We start from the raw sequence: 18,973 nt of genomic DNA on the forward strand, positions 1-18,973 counted from the left end.
CAATAAGACTTTTGTGATGTTGGAAATTCTCTGTGCTAACCAAGATGGCAACCACTAGTCATATGGCTCTACTGAGTATTTGAATGTGGCTAGTGAAACGAAAGAACTGAATTTTTAAATTTTAATTCATTTTGATATTTTCATTTTTTAAAATTTTATGGAGGTATAGTTGATTGACAGTGCTGTGATAGTTTCTGCTGTATAAACAAAGTGACTCAGTTATATATGTACACACAGCCATTCTCTTTCAGATTCTCTTCCCATATAGAGTATCACAGAATATTGAGTAGAGTTCTTTGTGGCATGCAACATAATTCATTTTCATTTAAATAGCCACATGTGGCTAGTAGCTACTGTATTGGATGGCATGACCAGAAAGCAGGACAAAAGCTATTCATTATGATTCAGAACCAAACCACACAGTTACCCAAGTAAATCTGAATTCTGTTGGAACTGGTGAGGCCCATTCTTTGGTATAATCCACAATCAGCATCAGTTTCTCTGGTTTATCATTATGGTCCAGTTTTCTGTATAAAAAGACCTCAGTGGAAGTACCAATCTGTGCTGATCACTGGGCTCTGCCCTGCAGGCAAAGTGAGTCACTCCCAAACCTGCCATTCCAGCTTACCACTGTAGCCACATAGCATTCAACTGACTAGTTGTTACATCATCTGTAAGCTGCTAAATGCTTACTGTTGCATGGATATCTTAGACCTGCTTTCTGGTGTGTCCCCAACTCTAGCACATATGGCAGAAATGAGAATTTGCTAGTTACTATTCGAATGCTAATTAAAGTTGCTTTTGCGCTTGACTTTTGGATTAGTGGGGAAAATGGTAACTTAAGAATTTCCAAAATAATTTGGCTTAGAGACTACATTGCTCAGTAGGTTAGCAGCATTAAAAAAACAAAACAAAACAAAACAAAAAAACAGGCTTTGAATTTAGTGTAAACAACTAAAGCACAAAAACTATGATCTTATCCCACCAGGCATTTTAGAATCTGTCTTCACATACTTGGTCCCTAAGTCTGTATAACTATTGGCCGATGGTGACTTAAGAGCTCAGTCCGTTAAGGCACCCATCTAATGAAGCCCAAGTCATGGGTCCAGTCTCATTAATGGTCAATTATTTTGCTCTGTTCTCTCTCCCTGACCCCAGCTTGCTATGTTGCATATTCATGACCTTGGTCACAAGGATGGACCAGCCAGAGAGGGAATAGTGCAAATCCATCACCACAGCTACTAGCAAAACAAGCACAAGCCCCGTGAATGGAGGGCAAGATGTGTCCTCTACTAACAAAGGAAAAATAAACAAACAAAGAAGAATAGGGCACACATGCAAGGTGAATGTGCTGTTTGGAAATACTGCACTTTAGACCACTAGCTAAATATACTGATGACCACTGCAAGCTGGAACACACAGTAGGACATGTAGTGGTATGGCTATGATTTACTTAAAATTATGGGACACTAAACAAATGTACACCGTAATTGATATTGTTTTCTCATGGTGATAAGTCATGGCCTAACCCTTGTTTATGACCTCATGATGATATCATATTTCTAATTTAAATGAAATGTTGGAATTTCCCCTACATTCTTTTCCTATTCAAGAGTCATTCATAAGAGATAGTAGAAAAATTTTATGTGGAAAAATAATGACATATTTTGCTGTTGATATAACAGTAAAGCTTGTGTAATGATCCTGTATATCATTTAACAAAATTTAAATCCACACACAAACAGTAGGAATTGGTTCTGGCTATTGGAGATGATTAATGCGGTAGAGAATCTCAAATGGAGGATCATCATCAAATTGTATTGGACTTTGGGGCAGAGAAAGAGGGAACTGGGGATGGCGGAGAGGTAGAAGACAAGAGTTCTTTCCTGAGATAGCTCAGGAGAGGGGACCAGTTTGGGATTACACATTTCTTAAGGAAAATCCTCTAACTAGATAATCTTTCCAAGAAGACACAATAGACTATAGTTATATTCAGTGAATGAATTTAGACTGGTTGCTTTATAAAAGCATCAAACCAACCAATTATCCACCTCTCCCTCTGCACACGCCACCCACCCCCCACAGTCACTTTCTCAAAAGAATGTAAGCTCCAGGAAACTAGGAGATCTATCCATCCATCCATCCATCCATCCATCCATCCATCCATTTCTCTAATTTAAAATACCAACTTCCGGAGTTCTCGTCATGGCTCAGCAGAAATGAACATGACTAGCATCCATGAGGATGCAGGTTCAATCCCTGGCCTCACTTGATGGATTAAGGATCTGGCATTGTGTAGGTCACAGACACGGCTCAGATCTGGCGTTACTGTGGCTGTGGCATAAGCCAGTGGCTACAGCTCTGGTTCCCTAGCTTGGGAATCTCCATATGCCGTGGGTGAGGCCCTAAATAAAAATAAAATAAAATAAAATAAAATAAAGTAAAATAAAATAAAATACCAACTTCCAGAGAAACAGCATGGAGTAGGGCTGGGATTAGGTAGTCCTTGGTCATACCTTTCAATAAAAGCATAAAGTCATCAACTAAATGTTTGACAATGAACAAATCTCCTCACCTCTTTAGGCCTCACCTGCTAAAATGAGCTATGTCTTCCAGCGAGGCAGCGTCACAAAGTCAATGCTTTGCTTTTTCTTATGCACTCTACTCCTTGTGTGGAAGAGACAGCTATCACTACATCTCCATGCTGTTATTTTAATTTTAAATGCTAGAGTAAGACGTTAAATTTTTTTTAATTAAAAAAATTTTAATCTTATTCTTTGTATTCCTTCCCCCCCAAAATGAATTATATTAAATTACAAGAGGTTTAGTGTAATGCTTATATGCTTGGTCCTCTGAAATAGATTTTTGGATTCCACCACTTAAATTAGACAAATCACTGACTCTCTCAGTGCCTCAGATTCTCCATAAGGATAATAATGACATCAGCTTCACAGGATGGGCAAGAGGATAGAATAATACATTTAGCCAGGCCATAGCCAATGCTCAGAACTTTTTTTTTTTTTTTTTTTTTTTTGTCTTTTGTCTTTTGTCTTTTTAGGGCTGAACCTGCAGCATATGGAGGTTCCCAGGCTAGGGGTCGAACCAGAGTTACAGCTACCAGCTTATACCACAGCTACAGCAACACTAGATCCAAACCCTGTTTGCGACCTACACTACAGCTGAAGGCAACGCCGGATCCTTTACCCACTGAGCGAGGCCAGGGATTGAACCCACAACCTCATGGTTCCTAGTCAGATTCGTTTCTGCTGAGCCACAACGGGAACTCTGAGGAAAATGTTAATTTTTAAACTATTACTCCATTTTCTCTCTTTGTGTTCAATATATTTGTGCATATACACTTATATGACATATGTATATTTTATAATCATATATATCTTAGGCACAAGTTTTTCAGCTGGAAAGACTTTTTTTTTTTTTTTGTCTTTTTATGGCCGCACCCGCAGCATACGGAAATTGCCAGGCTATAGGTCCAGTCAGAGCTGCAGCTGCCAGCTCACACCACAGCGACAGCAACCACAGATCTGAGCCGCGTCCACATCTCACAGAAATGCTGGATCCACAGCCCACCGAGCGAGGCCAGGGATTGAAACCAAGTCCTCATGGATACTAGTCGGGCTGGTTACTGCTAAACCACAATGGCAACTCCTGGAAAAGCTTTTTAGATTAAAGCCAAACCCCCTCTGAGTAGGTATAATTGTTACGTCTGTATTCTTTCTGTTAGATGGATGGAGTGATCAGGTCAGTGACAGAAATTCTATTCAAACTTGAGATTCTTGGCTTGGGGCTACATTCTTTCTAATTCTTCAGTTTAACATTATTTAAATAACAATCACCATTTTCTCTCAATATCATGAAATATTCCATAGGCTTTTGGATCTCAGTAAATTTTGACTTCACAATAATGTGGCTTATTTTCCTGATTGCTGGTCTCTTCCTAAATTAGAAAGTTTATTTACTTAAAGAAATCTTTAAGAGAAGCCCAGTGATCATCTATGTAGAAGAATGTGCTTCGTGCAGTGGACAAATCCTTCACATGGTACATTTAAAAATTTCAGATAGGAGTTCCCGTTGTGGCGCAGTGGTTAACGAATCCGACTAGGAACCATGATGTTGCGGGTTCGATCCCTGCCCTTGCTCAGTGGGTTAACGATCCGGCGTTGCCGTGAGCTGTGGTGTAGGTTGCAGAGGCGGCTTGGATCCCGAGTTGCTGTGGCTCTGGCGTAGGCCAGCATAGGCTGGCAGCTACAACTCCGATTCGACCCCTAGCCTGGGAACCTCCATATGAAGCAGAAGCGGCCCAAGAAATGGCAAAAACACACACACACAAAAAAAAAAATTCAGATATTAATTTCACTAATAAATAATCTAATATTAGAGAGTCCCCTGAGCAAGGACTCACACTCTATGTTCCATCATTGACTCACAGCAAGATTTTGGGCAAGTCACTTAGCCTTATGTTTCAGTGTCAAAGTAGCCATAAAACTGAGTAAAGCATGACCTCATTACAAATCCAGTACACTTGAAAGCTGTGATGTGCTTTGATGCATTAAAGAATTACCAAAGGAGAACTCTAGCAGGTAAAATATGAAGAATCACAGTAATGGACTATATAATAATAAGTAAAACAATTTTGAAATACAGTTTTTAGCAAGTCAAGTCATGAAAAAGTTTCAAAGTGTTTTATTTGGGTGAAATAGGTTAAAAGAAAGAGGAAGAAACTAGAGAATGCCTGGTTTTCAAAACCATAGATTGTAGCAACTTCATTATAAGGAATGGAAGATTATCAGAAGTTAACAAGTCCTTAATAATTAATCACTTTATTTTTAGGCCATTATTTCCACCTACTTACACAAAGTTTTAAAATATATTTAACTATCTAAAAGCCTGGCAAAAGAATACAAACTCCCTTAGTGTGTTTGGCCATGTAGACTATAACTCACTGTATTATTGAATGTTCTTTAAATTGATTGTATTAGTCCCTTTCCCCCTATTTTTCTATTTCCAATTCTCCCATTAATACACTTCATTCCCCCTTTGTACACAGGATGATAATAGTGGGAGTTCCCATCATGGCTCAGCAGTAACGAAACCAGCTACTATCCATGAGGTCTCCAGGTCAATCCCTGGCCTTGCTCAGTGGGTTAAGGATCCGGTGTTGCTGTGAGCTATGGTGTAGGTCACAGACTCAGCTTGGATCTGGCATTGCTGTGGCTGTGGTGTAGGCTTGTAACTGTAGCTCCTATTCAACCCCTAAATTAGGAAGTTTATTAAAGAAACTTTTAAGAGAAGCCCAATGATCATCTATGTAGAAGAATGTGCTTCGTGCAATGGACAAATCCTTCACATGGTACATTTACCGTGTATATGGGAGCTTCCATATACCGTGGGTGTTTTGTCTAAAAAGACAAAATAATAATAATAATAATAATAATAATAATAAAGATGATGGTGATGAGCAGATGTATGAAGTGAAGGATGTCTTTCTCATCTGCAGAGGGATGGCCAGCACCATCCCCTGGCTTGCTGCTGCAGCTTCTCTTTAAATCATATAGCAAGATCACTCTTTCAGCATTCCAGAAGGAACATCGATCAGTAAGAACAGTTCCACAGATACTTGTCTGAGATTATCCCAAGAGTCCTGGGGCATCTGCAATGTGCCTGAACATTTTCCATTATTTTAAAACATCTTTCTGCAGGTTTTGTCAAAGCCAGGAACAAATATAACCAAGCCAAGCCCTTCCTAGTGGTGGAGCTTCTCAATCCCAAACTTTGCCACATCCTCTGAAAGATTAAGCAAATGATAACTTGCAACGGTTGCCCAGGCCCTGTAAACAAAAGATCAAATTCTGTGCTCTGCCTTGGCAAGAAAAGAAACTGCAGCATTTTGTCAAATTTTTTACAAAGTTCAGGGTCTCAGATTTATAACTGATATTGTCCTTTTTCTAGTTTACAGAAAATTTAAAGCATTAGTATACTTAAAGACTAAAATACTTGAAAAGGAATATAATTAAGATTGTACGTTAGAATATTGTCTAGCTCCATAGTGGAGTCAATTAGCTGTGTGTTCCAGCTGTGGTCTAGGGGATTCCAAATACCAATTTTTTTCTATCTTTATTTCTATGGATTTATGAACAAAGATCGGATCTCTCTCAGGACCAGGAAAATTACCCCCCCAAATTCAAAGCATGGGTTTTAAAGTCTATAGAAGATGCACAAGAACATTCATTTCAGTAAGACTGGAGTCAGGATGAATAGTACTTTCCATAGGAAAAAAACAGTAGGGGAGGAAGATTATTCAGGCACACGAAAACAAAAAACACCCCCCCCAAACTCAGTGGAAACGTAAAAACATTAAAATGACTGGCTAAGCATATGAGCACGACATAGATTTAGCAATTGACTATACATTAGTCTGACATTACTTCAAAGTATGAGGAAAACCGCTTATCCCTTCCAGACCCCTCTCCTCAAGGTGTGCGGTCAATGCCTGTGTCCCTAGCTCCCCGCGGCCGCCCCCTACCCTAACTCTAGGACCGTCCGCAGCTCCCCAGCAGAGGCAGCCAGCGGAAGACCCCGGGGCAAGGGGCCAGGGGAACCCCAATGCCCCAGCGGAGCCGTAGGAGATATGAGGTTGGGGTCCCACAGGAGTGGTGGGGCTGGGGTGAGGGGCGGTTGGCTTCTGAAGCCCAGGGCCGCCCCAAGTGGAGGCTATGCAGATGTTCTGGCCTCGCCCCGCCTTGGTAGGCATCTGCGGGGACTCTGCCCAGCACCGGTCCTGCGACCACCACGCCTCTCTCGTAACCCTCCGCTTCCAGGTCGCGGGTCCCAGCCGCGAGCCCCAACCCCGCAGTAGCCGGCGCGCAGGGAGCGGCGGGAGGCCGCGGGAGGCCTGGCGCGCCAGGGGGCGGGGCCAAGCAGGCAAGGTCCGGCCCTCACAGCGCAGCTCTGAGCCAGGCGTCCGAGGCCGCGGCGGAGGGATACCGAACGCCCTATATATACCGCGAGGCACAGACTCGCTCTTCGGCAGCGGTGGTGACAGCCTCGCGGACGCGGCGCCGTTACTCGTAGTTGGGCGGCGGCGCAGGCGGCGGCGGCGGCGCAGGCGGCATAGCGCTCAGCGCACACCTAGCAGCAGCAGTAGCGGCGGTAGCGGAGGCACCCCTGCGGTCACAGCCCCTGCGCTGGTGCAGCCACCTTCGCGCTCTCTGCTCTTCCTCCCTTCGTTCACACCATGGTAGGTCGGGAGTGGCAAACACCGGCGTAGCGGCTGCCAGCCCATCATTTCTTCCCCGATTTTTAGTTCAGTCTGTTTTTTCTTTTTTTGGTGTTTTTTTTTTTTTTTCTTTTTCTTTTCCGGGTGTTACGCAGCAGCTGCGGTTTAGGATGCATTCGAATTTGCATCTTGGTTTCCTCGACCGGGGATCTTCATTTAAATTTTGATCTCTCTTTGGAGCTGGACTTGGCCGTGGGCTGTCCCTGGGCAGGGGCTCTAGCCCCGGCTGCTCCGGAGCCTTCTGCATCCACCCCCTCCCCCAGCCCCGCATCTGTGCATCCAGCGCGCCGCACCCGAGGCTGCCCGCAGCGTTCTGCCTGGGTCGGGGCCCCGGGGGGCGGGGGAGCCGGGCGGGGCCCGGCACTAGACCCAGGCACTGAGGCGGCCGGTCGGGCGGGCTGCGGAGAATGAATGGGTCGGAGCGAGCCGGTGGCGCACGCTGCTCCAGCCCGGGCGTGGGGAGCGCCGTCAGCCTTGCCCCCCCCACCCCCATCGCGGTCCCTTCCCGGCGCCCTCTCCCCGCGCGCTTTCCTCCTCCCTCCCGGGGGGCGCGGCGCGGGCGTGGGTTGGGAAGGAAGGAGTCGGGGAAGGGTGGGGTGGGGGCAGGAAGGCGCGGGGTGGGGGGCGGAGAGGGCGGAAGCGGCGGGCCTGCCGCCCTGCACCCGGGCGGGGCCCTGCCTTGTGGCCGGGTCTCGTGTCTCCCTGTTTCGCACTCCTGCAGCCCCCCACCCAGTGCGGCAGTAAAGATGTGCGTGGGCCTCGGTACACCAGGAGGTCCCTTCCCGCGGGAGGCGCTCGGCTCGCGCTAATTGGGGCGGGTGGGGGGCGGCGGGGGAGGAAGAAGCTGGCGCGCGTCTCGGTTTCCAGTAGAGACGCAAAGTTTCTGCTCCGGGAGGAGGTGGCGGCGCGGCGGCTTCGCCGCCTGGGGGAGCAGAAGGGGGTGGGAGGCGCGGGGCAGACTTGGCCCCCACCCGCCGCGCAGCCCGGGAGTTGGGGTGGAGGTAGGGGTCTCCCTGGCCTGGGAGGGGCGGCGCCCCTCCCACCCCGCGGGCCGCCTGGACCCCTTGAACCCGCCAGTATCGGGGGCTGTGCTTCCCTGCCTGGCCCCTCGCCCGGCGTTCCCCCACCCCGCCGCGCTTCCCAGTCTGAGGGGAGATGCCGTCCACGTTTCCGCTTTTTCTGCGGCCTCTAGATTGCCAGATGCGCCTGTACGCCTTGCTGGGTGTGTTTTCCACAGCCCCCTTCCTCCCTGGGCCAGCAGGGCTGACATCACCCGCAGTGTTTTCTGGTTTGGCGGGGTGAGGAGAGGCTCCGGGGCAGGTTCAGGCGTACCTTTGCCCCCAAGTCAACGCCATTTGATGATGAGGGTGTATTTCTTTGTTGAGGAAGACGGATGTTCTCGGTAACCACGCTGATAGGAGAATTTTGCGGCGAGATGAGACTGTCTCCCCGGTGAAGTGACAGCTCCTCTTGCGAGGTGTGGCAGCGCTTCCTGTTGTACAAGACAGACATTGCCCTGGCATTACATAAATCATCATGTCTCCTTCATGAGTATAAAGAAAACCAACTTGCTGTGATTGGGATAGAAAAGAAGGAAGATTCAGTTCTAATTTGAAAAAATGAATGCCCCCCCATCGATATATTGGAACATCATTCCTATTGTGAAAGTTTTTATTTAGGAATTAGGATAAAGTTAATGCTGTCAGCTTTCTCTTCGGACTTGTTTTGGAACTGGCTTCATTAGGCATCCTTCATTAAAATTAAAATACGTATTAGCTCTCTTTGAGATCTGGAATTCCCCTGGCTGGAGGCACATGTTCAGTGTGTCAGAGACCAAATAATACAAGTGAGAATTACCTTCGTGGCCATTACCACCTCTAGTAAAGTATGTTTACTGTAAGCAGCTTTTATGTCGTCTAAGTGGGTAGAGTAAATATCTTCTAGCAAAGTTAAAAGTTCTTTTCTAGAAAAGAGAGGGTATGGACTCCTTAAATATAGTTTTCTTTGTACTTCATTTTTGCAGTTTTGTAACAGCTTGGTTGTAGGACCATTCTGTTTTTCCCTGGCTTCTGAATCTTGGGATAATTTGAGGCTTTTAAACAAATAACTGCCTAGTTTAAACGAATGGAGAGCATTTGTTACATGGAAATGAAGTTGGTAGGGTAACCCATTGCTAATGTATTTATTTTTTCCACCTAATTGTATCCCATAAGTAGATATAAAAGCCTGTTAATCCAAACCAGTGCCATTATGTAACGCCAATTTGGAGATTTGGAGCGCCCGCAGCAATGCGCAAGGTGCACTAAAAGCCTGCCCCTGGACCTGATCCTGGCTGCAGCGGCTGGGTCCCTTCTTGAATGGAAGAAGGGACTGCGGTGGCCCTGGCGCAGTAGGTGGCGCTCTTCTTTCTCAGAGGTGCCCCTGCAGCTGATGCAATGGGCCTTTTGCCACTAGAGGTGCCATTTTTCAAATTATTTACTGACCCTTCGTAGTTAGACCTCAGAGCACACAGCCGTCCAGTCCATAGGTCCAGAAAAGAAAACCTGAAATGAGATGCTGTCACTTCCTGTCATCCTTTGTTTTTAAAATAGCATAAAGGGTTCTCTTGTTTTTATTGAATGACAGTGCTAAAGTTTTCAGGGTTTTTTTGAATGATCACTATTAAAAGTGTAATTGGAAAAACTGTGTTGATCTCAAAGTCTCCTTTTCTTTTTCTGTGTAGGCTGATCAGCTGACCGAAGAACAGATTGCTGGTAAGTTGTTGACTTAAGGGGGTTTCAATAGCCCAGAACTAGGTAGACTTAGTTTTGGTGACTCCTGTGTCCCCTCCCCCCTAGAGTCTGAGCAGTTTTCTAAGAATTTATTTAAATGAAAACAATAAGAGAATTTAGGTCAAGTGTTAGTCCTTGTCAGTATTTTGTAGATAATGTGAAAGGAGCTGGAACTAAGAATATTTCAGTATTTGACTGTGCTTCGTGGTGTGCTAGGCTTTGTGTATGTGATGAGATTGCATTGAGCATGCTATTCAAACATGTAGTTTAGAATTCTTATGCCCCAGTTTCTTTTCAGTAATTCACCATGAGAGCTTCTACTTGCTATTCTAAGTGGGAATGGGTGAAAATGAGTGTTAGGACCACTATAATAATTGGGAAGGGAATGACGTTAGTTTAGATTTTGGCAATTAATATTCCCAGGAGGGCTTTTTGGAGACGGTTTCTCTTCAGGAAACCAGGAATGCCTTTGAAATGCTCTGAATGCCATGTAGGGAGAACACTCTGGTTATGCGGGGATGTACATTTCTGGTAACCACCTCTTCATGTTGCTGTGAAACGGAGTTCTTATGGCTGTAGATAGAAATTTAACAGGAAGGGACCTTAAGGGGACAGGTGGGCCAATCTTCACCTGTCAGATTGCACTTAGAATTAATGTAAGCATGTTGAAGCTTAGCCTTCTTTTAAAATGTGAGAGTATGGTAGGTTTATGGAACTGGTTACCAGGAGTGACATTTGCTCTGTGGATTGCTGCGTGGAGGCCAGCCCAACAGGACTGCTGTGGTCTTTGTTTCAGTAGATAAAGACCAGGCAGTTTCTGTTAACTTGTACAACTTGGACGGCTTGCTTTGGCAAGTTCAAGGGAAGGGTATGCTGTGGCTGGGTTGGGTAAAGACATTCATTCTAAAAGGTGGTAAACTTTTGTTTTCAGAATTCAAGGAAGCTTTCTCCCTATTTGACAAAGACGGCGATGGCACCATCACAACAAAGGAACTTGGAACTGTCATGAGGTCATTGGGTCAGAACCCGACAGAAGCTGAGTTGCAGGATATGATCAATGAGGTGGACGCTGATGGTAAGGGCTGTAGAACTGCGTGTGAGTGCCCGTGTTGTGTAATTCAAGTTCAGACATGTTATAAGTTGTCTTTCAGGTCCCCAGAGCAAGGCACATGTGCAAAAGATCCTTTCTGTGGTTGCCTTACAGCCGTTGACAATTAAAATAGAAGATTATGGGCCTGCCTTTCGCCCTGCTCACTGTCTAGAACATTTCCTGGATTGGATCACTGTATTGTTCTTTCCAACTTGCCATGACCTATGGCTCAGTCTTTTATCACCTGGCCCATGAGTCTGCACTGAGTCCTGTGGGGGAAGGAAAAGTAAATAGCCACCGACTTTTAGAAAAGCTCATTGTCTCTTAAGAGGAGAAAAACCCCAAGTGAGGTGGGGGAAGAGCAGGCTTTGGTGTTACTTAGAAGTGCATACAGTAGGAGCTGTCAGTATGTTTGACGGAAAGGATTTTGAGGATCACATGAGGCTTGGAAGTGAGGTGCGTGGTGACTGTAGGGAACAGATTTATAGAGGTTAACAGGAGGATGTGGAGCCAGGAGGAACAAGCAGTAACCCTTGCAGTTGTTGGTCCCCTTTGGTGGTTCATGCCTCTGGACTCCAGAGCAGCGGACAGTAGACCTTTTATTGCCCCCTTCCATCAGTAAACAGTTTTGATCACCTTCCCACCCCCCAAAAGGACCACTCAAGTTTTTTGAAAATCATACTAATTAAATCGGTAAATTTCATGTTTAAATAAATTAATCAAATCTACAAATGTAAAAATGTAGGACGTTAGTAAAGTTTTAAAAGATGAGGTAGGAATAAACAGTTTGGATCTAGGCTACTTTCTTTATGGTCGGCTTGCTAGTAGCCGTTGAAGGCATACGGTGTCATAAGGCGGTAAAGTAGAATTACATTTGTCTGGTCACATATTTAGAATCAGGGGTTTGGAGTCCGCTCTTTAACAATGGCTTTAGCCCGTTTAACTACTGCTAAAGACTGTTTTCATCCTTAACAGTTTGGAAAGAGTTGTTCATAGTTCTGTCTCGTGTGACTGCTGAGGTGATCAGCCATCTGGGAACATGGGGTGGCTCTCTCCCGTTCTGGTGTCAGCCCTGGGAAACTGGGAACTGGCACAGGGTATTAGGCTCTCAGGTTGTAGGGAACAAGAGGGGGAAAGTTGTCTCAAGCTATGGAATCCACTATTTGCAATGCATAAATATGATGCCTAAGGACACTGCTGTGTGGCTGTAAGAGAGCCTTTCAAACAATTGATTTTGTCTTTCATAAATATCAATAATGCTTTAAAATTTTGGAGGCCAAATAGATTTGAAGGGATCTCCAAATTATTGTTTTGATTTAAAGGTACTGGTGAAAATGAGTCACTTAACATAATTTTTATTTCTGTTTAGTTCAAGTTACACTGTTGATCTGGTGGCTCGTCTTCATCCAACTGTTGGTTTTAAAGGAGGAGTTGTTTGGAATACTGGCCACAGAACAGATTCTTCTGACACGGTTTCCTAAATATTAATGGCCCGAGCTGAGAAAACACTTCGGAGCCTTTCCCTTAATGGGAAATAAAGATACTGGGTTGGGGAGAAAATGATTAGGTGACTTATCATAATGTGGCTGAGAAATGCCTCCCGGAGAAGACATTCTAACAGTTTATGGTCCCTGATGTAACAAAGTCAGCATTTCCCCTCTCATAAGCCTATTCTTTCCTGAAAACATTGCCTACTTCCTGTCGGCCCAATTATAGGCTTTATCAGCATCACTAGCCCAGGCAGAGTAGATCTCAGTGATCTCCCAAACTCAGGGGAAAGCACCCTCAAGTCCCTCTCTTGGGAGTGGAAAGATCCAGCCTGCACTGCTGTGTGCTTTTTTTTCTCAGAGCTGTACCAATCCTTAGGTGGCTAAGAATTCATATGTGTAGTTTTCTTTGCATCCTTAAATGCTGTCCTGGGCACTGATTCCTAGTTTGAATTACGCGAATCATGGGAAGTTGCCCTGTGAAGTATTTGAATAGTTTGGACCTGAGATGCTTAATCCTAATAAAATAATTTCCCAGTTTGTCCTAGCAAGTGCTTACTGTTCTATAAACTGGTTCTAAAATTATCACTGTGGAGTAGCATTACTGGCGTGTTTATTTCACATGAGCTTTTGTTTTTTTCCTTTGAGGTAATGGCACCATTGACTTCCCAGAATTTTTGACTATGATGGCTAGGAAAATGAAAGACACAGACAGCGAAGAAGAAATCCGCGAGGCATTCCGAGTCTTTGACAAGGTAAGCCTGCTGCCTCTGCATTGCAGACTCTCCTTAAATATGGCTCTTTTTGGCTATCGTTTCTAAAAGCTTTAACATTCTGTTCCAGTTAGAACACTTACCTAACTGCCTAAGCCTCTGTAATCTCACTTTCAAATGCAGTAACCTTATCAGATGAGACTAAGCATAATAAATAGTAGAGAAGTTTTGAACCAAATTTCTTGATTGTTACTTTCAATTTCCGTTCCTTTTAAAAAGCCCCTGTATTTTCTGCGTTGGCTGCCTTGCATGTATGTAGTAGGTAGAGGTGGGAACTGGAGACTGGAGAATTGTCGACCTACACAGGGTGGTCAGTAACTTGAGGGCCGTAACGACGTCGTGGCTGACTTGCCCGCACCCAGCTGCTGCGAGTCCCTGTCGGTAACCTCTGCTGGATGTTCACAGGATGGCAATGGCTACATCAGTGCTGCAGAACTACGTCACGTCATGACAAACTTAGGAGAAAAACTAACAGACGAAGAAGTAGATGAAATGATCAGAGAAGCAGATATTGATGGAGATGGACAAGTCAACTACGAAGGTAATAGACTACATTTCTTTAGCTTAGTGCTCACTGGCGTTCCCTTTAGGATCTGTACACAAGTTCACCGCTTCATAGACATTCACTGATGTTTCCCCCCCCCCTTGGGCAGAGTAGAGCTCTGTTCATTAAAGCTGCTATTGAAGATAACCGAAAGTTTATGATTATTTGTCTTTTCAGAATTCGTACAGATGATGACTGCAAAATGAAGACCTACTTTCAACTCCTTTTTCCCCCCTCTAGAAGAATCAAATTGAATCTTTTACTTACCTCTTGCAAAAAAAAAAAAAAAAAAAAAGAAAAAGTTCATTTACTCATTCTGTTTCTATATAGCAAAACTGAATGTCAGAAGTACCTTCTGTCCACACACACAAAAAATCTGCATGTATTGGTTGGTGGTCCTGTCCCCTAAAGATCAAGCTACACATCAGTTTTCCGATATAAATACTTGTCCTACCTTAATGATAAGGAAACACTTAGTGGACTCCTTGCAGGTCCATTTGCTCATGATTAATACACTGTTTGGGCTGGCCAGTTTTTCATGCATGCAGCTTGACAATTGAGCACAGTCAGGCGTTTGTATTAAAAACGAAAAATGAAAAAACAAATTCAAAACCTACTCAAAGGGGTTCTAGTTCAGTTTGTTAGTATAAATTGTCCTAGCTGGTTTACTGAAAACAGACATGTAAAATTGGTGCGCCTCAGGATGCTGTGCAGCGAAATGGGTGGAGGATAAACTCCAGGCGTGGCCCCATTGGCAGGATGGCCCTCTTGTAACTTCCCTGTGCCCCGACCCACGGTGGCCATGACACACCCTGGTGGCATGCCTGCGAGGGTTGGTTTAAGCATTGTCTGCGTTGTGCTAGAGCGGAATGGGTGTCAGGCTGTCACCGTTCATATCAATTTTTAAAAAGAAACCTTTATCAAGGGAGCATCTTTGGACTCTCTGTTTTTAAAACCTTCTGAACCTTGACTTGGAGCCAGCAGAGTAGGCTGTGGCTGTGGACTTCAGCACAACCATCAACATTGCTGTTCAAGAAATTACAATTTACGTCCATTCCAAGTTGTAAATGCTAGTCTTTTTTTTTTTTTTTTTTTTCCAATAAAAAGACCATTAACTTACAGTGGTGTTAAATGCTTTGTAAAGCTGAGATCTAAACGGGGACAAGGCAGTTGGAGGGGAGGCCAGTGTACCTTTAAATGCCCACAGCCCAGCCTTGGGTTTCCTCCCAACATCCCAGCACCAACCGCTGAGCCTGAGACCTTGCCTAAAGCCAAGCAGATACTGATCGCTCCATCTTATTTATGGACATGTAGGTCTACTTGTATTTTCATGGGGGGGGGAGTGAATCTTGGTAACTTAATGATTATTCAGGCAGTAGAGCTCTTAATGAAGGAAAAAAACCACTTTCTCTCAAGCATGTATTTAGGGGTTCTTATCAGTTGTGCTGCTGATGACCTGTTTTATGTAACTACTTGAGACCATCTGTGCAAGAGACATGATTTAGTGTGTCTGTAATTCAATCCTTGCTGTGTGTGGTAGAAGCAGTAGTCAATTTCTAAGCCAGTCTCTTCATGCCTAAGACACTACCAGTCACCTTTTGAATCACAATTTTTAATTTATGATTATACTTAACCTTAGACTCCTTTTCATTTTTTTTTTTTTTAATTAAGTTGACTTGGCTCTTTTCCCCCAAGTAAAACTAGTGCTAGCCCCCAAGCTTGAAAGTAAAACTCCAGCCCACAGGGAATTTTGTGTTTCTTGATAAACCTGTAACCCAAACCAAGAGATGCTGGTACCTGGTCTTTGCAGTGGGATTGGTCTGCTTAAAAGTCCCTTTAAAGGCCTGTTGAGTTTAGTGCAGAGCTCTTTTTGAAATGAAGGCTGGATGTGCATTTTTCAGGGTATTAACTGGTTGTATCTTATTAGCCAGGAGATTTGGGTTTTGAATGTTTGTGTGGGAGGTTTTAATTTGCCAGGGAACAGTGGCAGGCTGCTAGTGAGGCAGTGAGAAGCTCTTGGCAGCCAAATGGGTGCATCCGGGGCCAATTTGCAGAGACCCTCGGCTTCTCCCTCTCCTACTCCTTGTCTCTCTGGCATTTTACAGCTCATTAGTTTTCGCCAGAGGGGTGGGTCAGAGCAGTGGAGAGGAGCCCACCCACCTGCCTTTGCTGCTGGTCCTTAGACTGATGGTTGGTGGAGGAGTTGACGTCATGAGCTAGGCTTGGCTTTTCATAACTCCCCGAATCTGGAAGGAACATCTCCAAATACCTCGGGGGTTCTTCTGGTGAGATAGGACTGGCGTTTCTGGTTCTGGTTGGATGTTTCTTGCAGGGAGATGAAGTAGCCTGACTGTTGACCCAGTCCTAGGCCTGTGGCCCATGACCTCTTGGTAGTTTTAAATAGGGTTGAGGATTTTGCTTGTTTTTTAAAAACCCTTGCCTTTTGTCTTACCCTTTCACCATTTTTTTTTTCCTGGAAGCTTGGTGGACTCCATTTTAGTGGTCCTGCAGTCTTTCCTAAAAACCTACATTTGTTTTTGGGGATTTTTTTTTTTTTTTCCACTTTTTAGGGCTGCACGGGCAGCATATGGAAGTTCCTAGGCTAGGGGTCGCATCGGAGCTGCAGCTGCCAGCCTGTGCCACAGCAATGCCAGATCTTAGCCGTGTCTGACTATGCTGCAGCTCATGGCAACGCCGGATCCTTAACCCGCTGAGCAAGGCCAGGGATCGAACCCGCAACCTCATGGATACTAGTTGGGTTCATTACTACCAAGCCACAATGGGAACTCCCTAAGAGACTACCTGTGAAACCAGATTCTTGAATGGCCAGGATCCTGTATGGGAACCAGAAGCCTTTCCCCCAGGAGATGCTAAGTTCCAGTTCTGCACAGAGGGGGACGTCCAGTCCACGGTAGCCTTTCTCTCTGGGCTTTGAGAGGACGACCAGCCCAGGGCTTGGGTGTTTGCAGCCCGTGGGGGTTTGTGAGAGGAGCTAGCTGGATGCTGTGACAGCATCTGAAAGTTGGTCAGCACCTTCCTGTAAACTCTCGCCCTACTTCTAACTGCTCTATCAATATATACATATATTTATATCTATAAAGTGACTAGTTTAACTGGCATCCCGCTTGAGCCTGAGACTTGCCATAAAAAACTGCTGAGTACTTGGCACACACTTTCATAGTTTTGTTCTCCATCTGTTTGGGGTAGGTGTTGAGCAAGGCAAATGTATCTTGATTTCAGATGGGCTTTCGATGCACTGTTGCCAAGGAAGGCTTTTTCTGATTTTTTGACAAACGAACTTTTGCACACTTTAATTGATGTCTTTCGGCAACTTAACGACACATTGAAAATTAGCTACTGTACATATTTTTATATTCTCTTTATAAATGCATGTCTGACTGTACTTGTAACCATATTGTAACGCGTGGCCGTCCAGCAGGCCTCGTGCTGCTGTGGCCCGTCGGAGTAGCAGCATATTAGCAGCCCCTCAGCATACTGGGAACTTCTTCCTAAACCAAGAATGTAAATTTGGTCAGGTCTGCTCTTCGTTCATTCAATTATTTTAAACATTTGAATTAATTACTGTATATCCTGAAATACATTTATCCTTTTGGCAGTGACTCGATTCCACGAATGTGTCTTAATATCCCTTCAGCTGGCGGTTACTCTTTTCCTTTTCAATCCCTTGAAGTTGCCCTATAGGAGACAGAAATACTTTGCTGTCCGTATCCCTCGGAGTCTGAAGGTAGTGGCATGGGTGGAGTGTGTGTTCTTTCTCCAACTCTATCATAATGATCATTAAACACGTCTGTAGCAAAGATGGTGGTAGTTGTTTTGTTCCCGAAGTCACCCTTCACCGTGGCGATTTGCAAAGGACATGTACCTGAACGTTGCTGTAAATCTTGAGATAAAACTGTTTGGAGATTTAACCACCTCTCTGATGGGGGACCAACTCTATGGAAATTGTAAATAAGTTTTATTTATAAACCTGGCACTGTATTCAATAAACATTTCTGCAGCCTTTCATCTCTAACTGCGAACTCTGTAGGTTTTTAGCTCACGATGCTTTCCATCTCTTTTGCTCAACGAACAAGCTCGACCTGCTCTCCGATGTCATGTCACCTGGGCTACCGTAGGTGAGGAGCCAGAAACACCAGCCATACATCCCACGACAGCCTTACCCTGGCTTTAAAGTTCAGGCGTTAACAGCTGACATTTTCACACACTCTTTTGGCATAGGAATGTTTCCGTTTGCTTTATTTGGAAAATCCAAAACCGTGAAAAGATTCATCCCCCTTTAACCCCAAAGTTAATCCAGGTCTCCTTAGGAAGAAATATACTTTACAAAATTAAGTGGGAATTTAAAATTACAGGAGCAGAGCAGCTGGGGGGTGAGAACTGGGAGAGGGGGCGGGTTACAGCATCCATTCAGAACGATGGAGTGGAAAGCTTCCCCTTAAGCAGGGCGGTCCCAGAGCCCGGTCCCCAAACAAGGTTTTCTAGCAGGAAGGGCCACCTCCTGCCCAGCTGCCACCTGTGTTTCCTTCCAGAAGGATCTTTCCCAGGATGCCTTGAGCATTTCCTCTCTTGCTCTGTACAGAAGCATGGGAGGGCTGAGGAGAAGGGGAATGATGGTAGGGTAAGGCCCTGCTTTGGCCAGAAGGCTGGAGACGCAGCTCCAGAGAGTATTGTGTATACAGCCAGCCAGTGTCTACCCGACAAGGATGTGCACACCGCTGTAGGGACAGAGCCCTCTGCTGAGACTTGAGCCCTGGCTCCCAGTTTTGCTTCTGTCCCTCTAGCCATGGGCAGGTTCTTTACCTCTCTGTGCCTCGGTTTATTGGTCTAGGTACCTTCTGCCTGTGGCTTTCTAGGATTCTGACCAACCCAGCTTGGCATCACTTGGTGTTTTAAATGGAAATTGCAGCCTAAAGGGTGGGAGGCAAAATAGTGTAGGCGTGGCATGTGCTTGGAGATGACAAATGGGATTTTTAAAGTCTAAGCAGCTCCACGC

The 18,973-nt window shown here is 44.9% G+C and overlaps 1 protein-coding gene across 1 annotated transcript; it reads left to right on the forward strand.

Annotated features, from left to right (window-relative positions):
* Window positions 7,061-17,992, forward strand: CALM1 (calmodulin 1). The gene is made up of 6 exons (NM_001244210.1): window positions 7,061-7,255; window positions 10,017-10,047; window positions 10,997-11,140; window positions 13,291-13,397; window positions 13,821-13,956; window positions 14,137-17,992. The coding sequence occupies exons 1-6, from the start codon at window positions 7,253-7,255 to the stop codon at window positions 14,163-14,165; spliced, it is 450 nt and encodes a 149-aa protein (NP_001231139.1). The 5' UTR covers window positions 7,061-7,252; the 3' UTR covers window positions 14,166-17,992.

Source organism: Sus scrofa, chromosome 7, assembly GCF_000003025.6.
Source record: "Sus scrofa isolate TJ Tabasco breed Duroc chromosome 7, Sscrofa11.1, whole genome shotgun sequence".
NCBI lineage: Eukaryota > Metazoa > Chordata > Mammalia > Artiodactyla > Suidae > Sus > Sus scrofa.

Bases quoted from the DNA above. Each gene is read 5' to 3' on its own strand.
- CALM1 (NM_001244210.1), top strand. The intron at 10,048-10,996 runs GTAAGTTGTTGA...TTTTGTTTTCAG, and splicing joins GACCGAAGAACAGATTGCTG to AATTCAAGGAAGCTTTCTCC. The intron at 13,957-14,136 runs GTAATAGACTAC...TTGTCTTTTCAG, and splicing joins TGGACAAGTCAACTACGAAG to AATTCGTACAGATGATGACT.